Below are 12,829 nucleotides of genomic sequence, written 5' to 3' on the forward strand. Positions count from 1 at the left end.
GGTCCCAATCGCCCCATTAGGATGCGACTGAACACTGTTCGGTCACATTACTACATTTTAATATGGGAGCATGCATTCCGTGCGAAACCGGCCAGAATGCATGCTCCCATAGTAAAATGGGAGGTGAAGTTCATCTCTGCACCCTGTGGCAGGCACATCAAGGTGGAAAGGCCCGCCTTTGAGATCACATTCCGGATTCCAACTGGCAGGGGCTCTCTGAGCCTGTCGGAAGCCAGCCGGGATGACCGGCAGGTTTACTTTACAGCTGCCGCCATCGTAATGAGGCGGTCGTAAAGTAAACCGGACGGCCCATTAGGATGTGACCATAAAGGCTCCGACCGAGGGTTGGAGCCTTTTATAGCTGCTTGGTAATTGGCCCCTTAACGTTCAGTGCAGAAGATGAGGTAGGCTTCCTAATTTCAGTTCCAGCTGGATCCATCTGAAATATCTCCGGTAAGGGGCCATCCACTTTTTTTGTTTGAACAAGCTGGAACTGAACATCTTTATGCTATCGTCAATGAGGAAACAAAGACTTAAAAACTCACAAGTGCATAAAAGATAAACTATTATTTGGAGCCAGGCTTTTTAATTTTCCAAACTATTATGTAAGTGATATGCATGCACAGTAAGAATATCATATGTGTTTGTATAGGTGAGTAAACATACTAATAAATATTTTTATAGCACTTACAGTACGGGTTTGTAACGACCCAGATGAATGCTTTTCTGTACCATTAGGATAATGAAATATTGAGAAAAACACAGCAAGGTGCTAAACGTATGCCTTGCAGTTTGAATGCAGCTCCATGGTGCCGTTTCATAACTTGCTAAACTCACTAAGGTATATTGCAAAGAACTGCAATGTATAACCTGCAGGATACACAGGATCTCTGCAACAAAAGCAGTAACCAAGGGAGCTGTCTACATACAATGCAAATCTGTGAACTGAATGGTACATGTTGTGCTTGCACAGTTGGGCACAGATTTGTCAACCAAGTGCATGAACTACCAGAGGTATCTTACTGCTACATGACTGTTAGGCCTGACATTCTTGGTATGGTCTTCCTCCAAACATTTTGCCTTCACTCCTTCTCTTTGCTCAATTCATTTTTGTAGGTATTAGGGCTCTGTGTACTTTACCATGCCTAACCTGTGCTAAAGTGATTGTGATCACGCCCTAAAATATAGCAAAATTGGACTACACCAGATTGGCACATTTCATTTACTTGTTTACCCCTAGTATATTGTACTGCATGCACTACAAGTACCCATGGCCTGTACATAAATGCATTTAGTGGACTTGCAGCACTCATTGTTCCACCCCGTAATGTAGTACCTTAAGATGTATCTTGTGCTTTCCTTTGCAATCTGAAGTGCAGTTTTAAAACTGCCATTGTGATCTGCCAAAATAAACCTTTTGCCAGGCTTAACCTTCATTTTATTTTATATATATTTTATTGAGTTTAATGGCACATATTGGGCAGGGCACGAAGCATACATTACAGATACAATTTGGCTGAGGTAGTACTAGTTATATTTAAACAATGAGTTTGCCTGCAAACTTACAGGCCCAATAACTAAAACTAGGCACAGGTTACCACATGATGCATTGAATGTGATATGTCTAAGTGTATGTGTAATGATGACAGAATGGCTCACCTTTAGTATATAAGGGTCAGTGTGATGCAGTTGCCGAGTTTATAGAGGGTCTGATGGTGGTAGAGGGGGGCAGGTCTATGCCCCGATACGTCGCCCAGCGGGAGCATATTTTCATATGTTCTGCAGGCAACCACGAGCCTGATATACCGTGATTTCCACCCCCATGCATCTGTCCATAGCCGCACTCCACCCACCCATTGTTGGCGGGAGGACCCCTTCCATAGTTGGGCAATGTCTCGTTTGGTGAGCGTTATGCCCTAAAACAATAAATGCCGTTTATAGTAGTTCCCACCAATCCACCCTGTACTATGGAGCAGCAACAGCCTAGGGTCAAACGGGAGACTCCAGGAAAGGACCCGGCCCAGGCATGACAACATTTTCTGCCAAAACAGCTGCAATGCCCCACAACTCCAAACCGAATGACAAAAGGTACCCTCCGCATCCCTGCATCTGAGGCACGTAGGAGACTGGATGACTCCCATCCTCCAGAGGCGGGAGCGGGTGAAGGATGCCCGGTGGAAATATTTAAACTGGATAAGGCGATATCGTGTGGTAATAGTGGCTTCACTGGGACTAGCGAGGGCCTCCGTCCAGTCATCATCCGTCATGTCAGGGAAGTCTGCCTCCTATTCCTTACGGGTTTTGTGTAGTGTAGTTTGGGTGTGGGTGGTTAAGGTCTGGTAAATCTGCCGGATCTTATGCGCCCCTAGATCACCCATTAGTAAGCAGCCCTCAAGTGGGTGAAATTCCGGTAGGTCACTCAGCGAGTGAATCAGGGGAGTCAGAGCATGTCTTAGCTGCAAGTATTTATAAAACTGAGTCCGGTGCAACTGAAATTCTTTTTGCAGTTGCTGAAATTATTTGAGGGTGGATTCCTGCATAAAGTTTTTTTCTGTTTTGTTTTTCACGGAGTTTTATATAGCGCGAACGTGACCCGAAGGTATCGGATATCAGAGCACTTTACACAAGCACCAGTTGCGTTACATGAGGACACATTAATTTTTGTTAGGCACAGGGAGATTAAGTGATTTGCCCAGAATCACAGGATGTTCAGCGTCATTGCTGAGACTCGAACCCGGTTTTCCAGAGTCGAGGTCGACCGCCCTTGCCGTTAGGCCATCTCCTCTCCCCTAGGGTGGAGATTCCGAGAAGATCCCATGTATGGAATCCTCGAAGTTCGGCAAAGGAACCCTGCTATAGTGGGGTCGTCTGTGTCAGATGTCCATCCCAGCCCATTTTCTTAACAGTATAACTCCAAAGCTGAACAACCGTTCTGCTGGTGGAGGGAAGAAAGTTTACATTTATGAGGCTGCAGAGGTGCTTCAGGAGGGGCATGCCCTCCATCGCCAGACGCTCCACTGCAAAGTCTGGGTCTGTGTGCGGGCTGTACCACCACTCATTGATGGTCAACAGGTGGGATGCTGCATAATAAGCATAAATACTGGCTGCTGCAAACCCGCCGAAGTACGACGACTGCGTGCAAGTTTGAAAAGCTACTTGGATGACGCCCCCGCCCCATAGGAAGATGTTCAGGAGTGTATTAGTTTGGGCAACCCACATGCGTGGAATTTTATATGGAACGTTTTGCAACCGGTAGAGTAACCGAGGCAAGCAGACCATCTTAAAAATTGCTGAATGCCCATACAGGGACAACGGTAGAGCGTACCAGATCTTGGTCTCCTCTCGGATACCTGAGAGCAGTGAATTAACATTATGTGTCCACGATGTCGTAGGGCACAGCGAGATAAAGATGCCTAGATATTTGAAACCTCCCGTAGCATGGGATAACTGCGTGGCCCAGGTGCCACGTCCCTGGTCCCCACACATGGGAAACAGCACTGACTTCGCTGGGTTGGCTCTGAGACCAGAGGTCTCCCCAAACACCCAGAGTATCTGGAGAACTCGGGACCCAGAAAACCATGGATCCACCAGGAAGAACAACACATCGTCCACGTATAGCGCGATTCTGTCTGACCGCTCCCGTGACCACTCAAACCCCCGAATCAGTGGGTCCCGCCGCACCCATGTGGCTAAGAGCTCTATGGCTAGTGCAAATAACAAAGGCGACAAGGGGCAACCCTGCCTCGTGCCACAACAAATTGGGAAGTGCGCTGACCTGAGCCCCGTTACCCGCACGGATGCCTCTCTACAGTTGGCCCCAAAGGCCCACAGGGGAGGGTGCATTGTATTTAAAAAGTAGCATATGTGTTCTTAAGTTGTCCATGTCCGAGTAGTGAAAAACTACTAAATTTGTTTTTCACCATTGTAAAGCTTAGCTCTCCTTCTCTATAATTCTGGGTTACCTTATTAGATTTAATACGTGCTAACTTTTGATTAGGTGCAGATAGGGATGTCAAGTTTGGGCTCAAATGAATTGTAATTAAAAATCCTCTTTTATTGTAAAATAGCATTTTAAGTCACAATTCTGAAAATGTCTCTTTAAGAAAGTTGTGTGTAAGTACAACAATATCTCAACAGGTATTATTTCATAGACTAGTAAATAAACATGCACATTTAGTTGCAAAGAAAACAAATAGGGAGACTCAATGATTTTGAAGGAGTGCCAGAGGCATCAAGTATTAAGAATACGCAAAGTTAAAAGCATTGTATTTATAACAAACAAGTTGGGAACAGTTGTATCAGCACTGTTGACAATAAGTTTGAAAGTAACCTGACAAAACTTTGTGCAGATAAGTGCTTGTGACCCACAAGGTGGACGGCGCAAGTGACAAGTGGAACAGCGATAGGCGGCGCAAGGTGAGAAAGGTGACAATAATTAAAAGGTACTTGAGGTTCACAGGTAGGTATTTACAAAGAATTTGACAAAATGAGGCATTTTGGTGAACCAGAGTTAAGGCGCCACAAGTTGCCCTGGAAGGTCAACAACGTTTTGATTCCTTAACAGTTAGCATCATCATCAGGACCAGGTTACCAATTAGAAAGTGCTGAAGGAGGATGGAAGGAATTATGGAGGAGGTTGGAGCGAGAATCACTTCTAGGGGACCAAGGAGCCAGGGGTCAGTGGTCTCCAGAGGGCCACCAGGAGAATATTGGCAATGAATGCAGTGCGAAGACTGGTAGAGCGAGCAAGCATTTGGGCCCCGTTTTGAGGAAATCACAGGTGGATTATGAATGCACGATGTGTCCAATAAGTGGCTTGGAATTGGTGCATGGATGTGCACAAAGTGCCTTTTTCTACTGTGGCTTGTGCTGCAGCCCTTTTCCATTTAGCAACCTCCAATCATCAACATTCTTTGCGAAACAAGCAACCATAATCCCAACCGCAATCATGAAGTTAATTGATGTCCACAAAATATCTTCCAGGCCTGATTGGGGTTAAGTACTCTGGGCCTCATTTACAATATTTTGACGCACGACAGTGCAGATAGCCTTCCTGCTGTGCTGACGTGCATCAGAAGAAAGGGGCAGGAATGAGCCTTATCTACAAGAGATGGTGCATTCCTGTCGTTCTCCCCTGTGCTGGCACACAATGGACTGCCATGCACCAATGCAGGCACCCTTGCACCATGTAAAGTTGATTGTATTTGTGGAGGAAGGGACACCTTCCTGCACGAAAACAATTATGAGAGCTGTTTTCCTCTTTCTATGTGTGCTTCAGGAAAAACGAGAAGAAATAAAGGTATTTCTCCTCGTTGTGCCTCCCTTTCACGTCCTCTGGGGAGGCTTAGGACTCAGAATCACTCCCAGGTTTACAAAAATGTGTAGATCTGGGAATGCCTAAGGTTCCATGGATGTTGCGTGGGAGCACCCACAGCAGCACCCATGGAACGCCCCTTTCAGGCAGAGTAATGCATGAAAGGTGGCCATATTTACAAGTCATTGAAAGGCCACGCCGGGTGGCTTTATGTGTCCGTGTAAATAAGGGCAGGCACAAAGCACCGCAAACGCGTCAAAAAAGTGAGGCACTAGTGTCGCAATGTGTTGGTAAATAAGCCCCTATATGATTATTCATTTTAGTATTGCGTGTGCTTACACTGCTCACTTTTGGGGGGGGAGTGGAAGATGACTGCCATGGACCATATAACAGAAGAAGTTTCATTATTTGCTGGAGCAGCCATTTTCATGGCAGGTGTCCTGGCAGCTGGTGCAGGTTTGCTTTTCCCAAAGCAGAAGAGGTGTGGCACCAGCTGCTCATGCTTTTTCCTATGAAAATCATTTTTTGTAGAACGTTGAAAAGCCACTTTGGAGCAATTCCTGCAGTATCACCAAGACGCCTACAGCCTACGCGTGCACGGTAAAAGAACCGCGAGGAAGGGTGTGTTTCAGCAAACAGGTTTTCAATGGATTTTTGAGCCCTGTACCCTCCTTTCACAATACAGTCCTTGAAGCGTTTTCAACAGTCTGCCTTCACAGAACCAGATCATCCGGTCGCCAAGCCTTAATTGATACTAAGAAGCTAGGCATCTGCATCTCTTAACTTATTCCAGTGTTTATGGACATTTATTACCAATTAAAAGTCACCGAAACTGACCCCTCGAGTAGTTATCGTAAGTGCCTTGAAGTACAGGCGCTATGGAATCATACAGACTTTTCTGACCATGGGGTGAATTGTAGCTATCTCTCTGCTAAACCAAACTTGGGGGCATATTATCAAGCACAGCGTTAAAAATTATCGCCGCATCCGCTAAAGCGGCGATAATGGGCATGAGAATATGCCGCAGAGAATTCCACTATAAGCCCATGTTGACCCCAGAACATGGGCTTCAATGGGAATTCTCAAGGGCATATTATCAAGCCCATTTTCGCCGCTTTAGCTGCAGTTTTTTGCCGCTAAAGCAGCGATAATTTTAACGCCGTTTTGTTGATAATATGTCCCTAATTCTCCTATGTTCTCTGTGCATTCGTGTAAAACTGGAGCAGGGGTGCCCAAAAAAGTGTACAGGGATTATTGCATCTATCAGCTCGGAGCAGAGAGGAAAATCTGGGACCCGGTCTCTCACAGGGAAACTCAAACACTACTCCTTACTGTAGAGTTTAGAGGTGGGCATATAGTCCTGAACTATAGACAGCGCCACTGGAATTATGCAGCAGGAAAGGGGCCAAATTATGAAGCAGGCTTGAATAAATTATACAGCAAGAAATGTCAAATTATGTGGCATAATAGGGCACATTCTGTAATAGTATTGTTCCATTATTTGGTCATTTTTAAACTTGTCAACACTCTCTGGACATTGGTTGACCCTCATTAATACCAGTTTAAAACCCAAAGTTAGCAATAAGCAACAGAAAGGTGACCAGTCCAGCTTTGCAAAGGGCTTTCCACGGCTGGCAATCTGTGTCATCACATTTTTTGTAACTTTTGAATCATTCGAGATAGAATCACATTTTTCTGTTGTTAAAATCTGTACATTATGCAGCAGATGATGGATTATGTGGCAAATGTGGCAAATCAATAATGATGCGAAAATCACCATGGCCGCACAATCGCATAATTCAAGTGGCCCTAGCTATAGACATCCCTGCCGGAAGTAAAAGTGCTTACAGGACACATTGCAGAGAGGGCTTCACGTTGACCTGTGCCAGCGACACCCAGTGGCAATTTACAGGGCCAGCAGAGGCTGTGGGTGGATAATTTATCCGGAGCAATGTCATGACTGTTCCAGCGTAGGCACTGAGGCTGTCAACAGAGTGCACACCAGATTCGTTTCGGCACACCACCAGCGTCACAGCCCTCCCTTGGATACGGGAAAGTAGAGTGGCAACGCCAGATAGCTACCCCCACGACCCTTTAGAGGAAAGTCCCTGTAAGAATTATGCTGACGCCGTGTGACGGTGGCACGTTGCCATGCCTTATGCACCATCCAAATGTTAATTAACAATAACAACCACGGCTATGAAACCTACAACCGTTTTTATAACCCAGGCTGTTACTCTGTAACATAGTAGTTATATTATGGATCAAACCTAAATGTAAAAAATAATCAGCTCATGTAAAGGGTGTTTTTATTCTATACGCAGGCACAATTTAAAATACTCTTCCTAACTCTAAAAAAGTCTCATTACCAATAACTACACAGTAATAAGTATAATTTTCACGTCTACCCAAGAGCGATTTTCAACCTACAGAAAGCGCACGAGTCTTCTCCCAAGAGATGTCTCTTAGTATTCATATGAGATAAAACTTGCGATGTTTTATTCGACGACCAACTCAAAATGTTTGCATGCATTTTTAAATATTAAATGCATTTATTCGGGTAAGTTATTGTGCACATTCCAAAATAAAAACAGCTTAAAGTGTTGGCTCAAAATAAAAAAGGAAAAAAAAGGCCTTGCAAGCACACGAGTGCTCACTTCAGTCCTCTGGTGAGGCAGGGAGGCCACGATTGTGGGCACCAACAGCCTTTCTTTGTTACAACATCCATAACTTGAGTACCAATGACCTTGATAATATAGCATCTCTTAAATGTAAGAGTTAAACAAAGCAATACGGCAGTATGACTTATATAAAACTATTATACAAATATTTAGAAATGCAATGGGTTTGATTTCGCTGGTCGCACTCTTTAAAACCCAGAAATTGGAATGACTTATTGATTTTCGGAGTGGGTTGGCTAAAAATATAACTTATTTTGCACGTTACCTATGTTCACATTCACCAGCCCCTTGCTTTTCTTAGTCTGGGAGCCTTCCTGACAGACAGACAGACAGGTTTGGTGTATAGGTAGAATGTGCGTTGACCCCAAACAGTATTGAGCATCAATTTGGAGACAATAATGTCTAAGTGCCACCTGAGAGAAACATGCTTGGAAGGTCCAGGCAAAACCATACCTCTCAATCAATCAATCAATCAATCAATCAATCAATCAATCAATCAATCAGGGTTGGTAAAGCGCAACTTCTCAGCCGCGCGGGTCTGTAGGTGCTGAGGGGGGTGGGGGGCGCGGCTGTGTTGTGTGCAGCATGTGTGTCAGTGGTCCTAAGGAGGAAACGCATCAGTTTCCTCAGCTTGCATTTGTCTCATTGGTGAAGGGCTTTCTATGAATCAATTGCCCCAGGTAGTAAATGTGCATCAGTAGCCACACAAAGTAGCAAGTTTAAATGGACCCACACAGCACGGGTAGGGTGGCCACTTGATAAAAAAGTCCAGCCTGCAAGGGCATTTGTGGTAGGGAGTTATCTACATGAGAGAGGGATTGAGGTGTGTTGTGGATGGTGGTACTATAAACAGGTGTGTAGACGTGGATTAGGGAATGTCCCAGTGGCTTCGTTTTAGGATATTTCAGTAAACATGTTGACGCACCAGAAAGCAATGCCCAGAAAACGAGATAATACTGCAACTTGCACCTAACTGCTCCTCGTGAATTGAAGTCCATGGGGCAGGAACATGGGCTGCTTTAAAAAGCATGATAGCATATCTGGGAAAAACCTTCTGCAGGTTCATGCTGCTAGTGAACAGCAGTAACAAGGTCCTGTTTGTACAGACAGGGAGAATTATCATCATCTCTATATTGTTTACACTGATTGAGTAGGGAGCAAACAAGGATATTTGCCATTTTTGGTCGAAATTGTGGCAGGGCCTCCCACTCCTCACCTCTAAACCATCCCTCAGCTTGCCTGCTTGAAACCACTGGCAGCCCATCCTGTGGCCAGTTGAACTACTGAAAAAGGTATAAACATTTCCGGAATGATATAGCTGTATAGTTGATGCAATACTTTCAGAATGTTTCTATTTGATATTTGCAGAGTCTACTGTCTCCCTCCCAATGCTGCCCATCTTCATGAAAGATGGGAGTACCAGCTGCACAGAAGATGGGGCTTGAAAACATTCGCCAAGGCGGAGGAACCACCTGTAGTCCATGGTCCATGTGCAGCTTGCACTTCTATTAGGGAGGATGTTTCTTTCAAGCAAAACTCACAAATGTATTTCCCCCAGTAATCCAATGAATTCAATGACTGCTTACACCTCACTGTCAAAATTGCATTATGAGACAGCAAAGGAACTTACAGTATTTTTTTAAAAATGATTTGGGCTCTCTCCTTTTGCTCTAACCGATCAGAGTCAGTGGTGGCTGGTGACTTTGTAAGTTGTGAGGTGTAAAAGCCATCTTTGACTTTCACAGAGTGAGCAAAACGAGTGACACCAACAGGCCTAAATGAGTTTCTGGCTGAAAGCATTGTCTCCACATTCACCAGGAAGGCACATGTATGTAGACAGGCTTTGCATTAGCACAAACCCACAACATAACTATGAAATGACGAGAAGGCAAATTTCCAGCTGCATATCAAGCAGCTTAAATAAGTAAATGATGGAATACATTTAGCTTTTTGTCATGATTCACCCAGTTATCACATTCACATGCACATTCATTGCATACGAGTTTGGCTACTGTAATCAAGCTATAGACTGGAAGAGACATGGAGGCATATGTACAAGCCCCTAGCGCCACCGGAGCATCACTTTTTTTGATGCTCGGGTGGCGGTATGCCCTGCACAAAATTTATAAAGTGGCGTTAAGCCACATTTTGTGGCTTAACGCCACTTTGTAAATATGCTACCCTTTCCTGAAGGTATCTGCGTGAAAGGGACATTTAATGGGCGTTGCTGTGGGTGTTCCACCGCAACACCCATTGCTTTTTGACGCCGCCACAGATTTACAAGGAGGTGTAAATCTGAGGCAGTGGCAAAAACTAACGCCATGCAAGAGAAGGCGTTAGAATGGTGAAATGTGCCACTAACTCTGTGCAGCTCAAGGTATGGACCCTTGCTGTTTGTACTTTGGACTTCTGATTGTCAGATCACTGTTGTAGTGGTTGGCAGCACCAGCCAACCCCTGAGGGGTTGCTCAGACTACCCTACACCCATCCAGCACAGGCGTCACTGGACGTGTGACTGTGGCAATAAAGGTGCCGGGTGCACGGGCCCGTACCACAAATTATCTCATTGTGTCCGTGTGATCATTATGTATTCATGTGGGCCCCGGGCCATACCACATCACATCGTGCTGTGTACAGCGTGCGTAACCTTGTCATCTCATGCAGTGGTGTAGACCTTTGACATGTGGCTGTGTCGGATTCCACTGTGAGCGTAAGTGAGTTGACTGGTGTACGGTAGTACGGCATGGGGTGTGGTCTTTCGACACGTGGCTGTGGGCATGGTTGAGATTAGGCCTTGGGAAAGAGGCAACTGATGCATGTGTGTCTGGTGTGGTGCTGGCGCCATCCTTCACGCAATGTGTGATATTGCTTCGTGACATGCCCACGGCGTGTGGCCTCGCCCAAGGGGTACATGAGGGTGAGCAAGCCCGCACGGAGTCTGGGAACATACAAGCCAAGGAGGTCTACACTCAGGCGCAGAGCGAGTTCGGTCAGGCATGTACCCTACATCTGTGTCCGCCCTGCCCTTAACATAGGCTTGCATGCACGTGGCCGCACACCTTCAGCATACTACATCACAGTGTCGTTGTCAGGCTTGTGGACATGCGCAGACGGGCATGGCAATGGTGTGCCATGGGGTGCAGGTGATGCAACCGTGCTGCGCACGCTAGTGAATAGGCTCGGGGGGAGGGTGGAGCAGCAGTGAGGCTACGTACTACACATTGATGCCGCTCATGTGCAACAGGCAGTACATGTCATACAGGAATCACATAGTCACACATATCACACACCAGTGACACAGTGAGCCTGCCAACACATCATGCCGAACCAACTGTTGACTCATGTCTCTTTGCACTGTCACAGGTGACCAAGGCTATGCACTCTGCGCTTGGATGATGACACCCCTCTGTTCCCCGATCACACAGTCCCAGAGGCAGTACAATGCGGCGCACAAACGCACCAGGGACATCGTGTAATGCACATTTGGTGTGTTGAAGTCACATTTCAGGTACCTGGACATCACAGGTGGATGGTTCCTGTACAGGCCAGACATCGTGTGCAAGATGATCGATGCATGTTGTGTGTTGCACAACATATGTGTACGCAGCAAGGCACCATTGATACCAGTCCCAGAGGCACCGGGTGATGAGGATGAGGCAGGTGGACCATGCCCCACTGCAGTGGCAGCAGAAATAGCCTGCAGGGACGACATCATTACAAATTTCTTTAGATGATCAAGTCACATTGTGACTGTCCTTGGCATTCATGGGACAGCACAGATTGACCACAGTCACGGAATTTGCAATTAAATGCCTTACAAACATACATTCACTAAGTGCATGTCACTCATCTGTACCGGCACGTTACTCAGTCAGGTGTGAGTGCGACATATGTTGATGGCGAGTTTGTGATGTGTTCATGGATGGTGGGTGTGTCACCTCTGTGCAGTGGTGCTGTTTGGGGTGTCACGTATTCGAACTGTCAGTCCTGTGTGTCACAGTTGGTAGGGTATCCCACTCTTCGGCGTTTCACATGTGTCCAGGGTCATTCCATTTTGGCTGCCATTTCTGGCCAACAGGTGACATCAGGGCTCATTGTGGGGTCGGTTATGTACCACCTTGATGCAGGGATGCCCCCTGTGACTCAGATCCCACAACATGTGCAACATGTACGTAAGCGGGTGTCACTGCCCCTATATTTGTCCACGCTGGCATGATTAATTGCTCATGGTCATGACACGTCTGTGTGCAGGAGGGGTTGCTTGTCCCTCTGCAATGCCACTGGAAAATGCGGTTTCACTGCGTGTTCCAAGCATGTGTCTGCATTGGCGCAGTTTACATGCAGGCTGGGTGTCATTGTACATTGTGACTGTGTGGAGATGCCTATGTGATGCGGGACGATGGTCATTTGTTCTACATCACGGATGTGGGAGTGTGCTCGTACATTGTCATCTCGTCGTTTTTGTGCCCTGCTTTTATGTTGCGTTTTCCCGCATGAGGTGTGGGAATTGCAGGCCTGTCGCTGGTTATCGCTGATTTGTGTATCGCGGTTGGCCTCATCGCTACTTTTTTGGCGTTGGTTTTTCACATTTTTGCGGCGTGGCGTTGTGTTTAACGTGGTTATTTGATGCGTTATCGTGTGACTATCGCATGGTGCCGCCAGATTGTGAATACCACGTTGACATGGTGTTGTTTTCCCGCGATGGACTGCGATATGCAAAGTTGCGCTAAGCTAAATTTGCGATGGGTATCACACGTTCTTGATAATATACCCCTTAGAATTTCGAGGAGGGTGACTGTGCACTGGCAGTGACATGGCAAAAGAGGACATGAAA

At 46.1% G+C, this 12,829-nt stretch overlaps 1 protein-coding gene across 1 annotated transcript in view; it reads right to left on the bottom strand.

The window, feature by feature from the left end:
* Positions 1-355: 355 nt before the first annotated feature.
* Positions 356-12,829, bottom strand: part of GPR39 (G protein-coupled receptor 39) — a 215,390-nt gene continuing 202,916 nt past the window's right edge. Inside the window, exons 3-4 of the mRNA XM_085647002.1 lie at positions 11,508-11,692; positions 356-508 (exon numbers count right to left, since the gene is read on the bottom strand). Of these exons, the coding sequence (XP_085503128.1) occupies positions 356-508; positions 11,508-11,692 (338 nt within the window). The remainder of the gene's footprint in view (positions 509-11,507; positions 11,693-12,829) is intronic.

This window comes from Triturus cristatus, chromosome 3_2, assembly GCF_964204655.1.
Source record: "Triturus cristatus chromosome 3_2, aTriCri1.1, whole genome shotgun sequence".
NCBI lineage: Eukaryota > Metazoa > Chordata > Amphibia > Caudata > Salamandridae > Triturus > Triturus cristatus.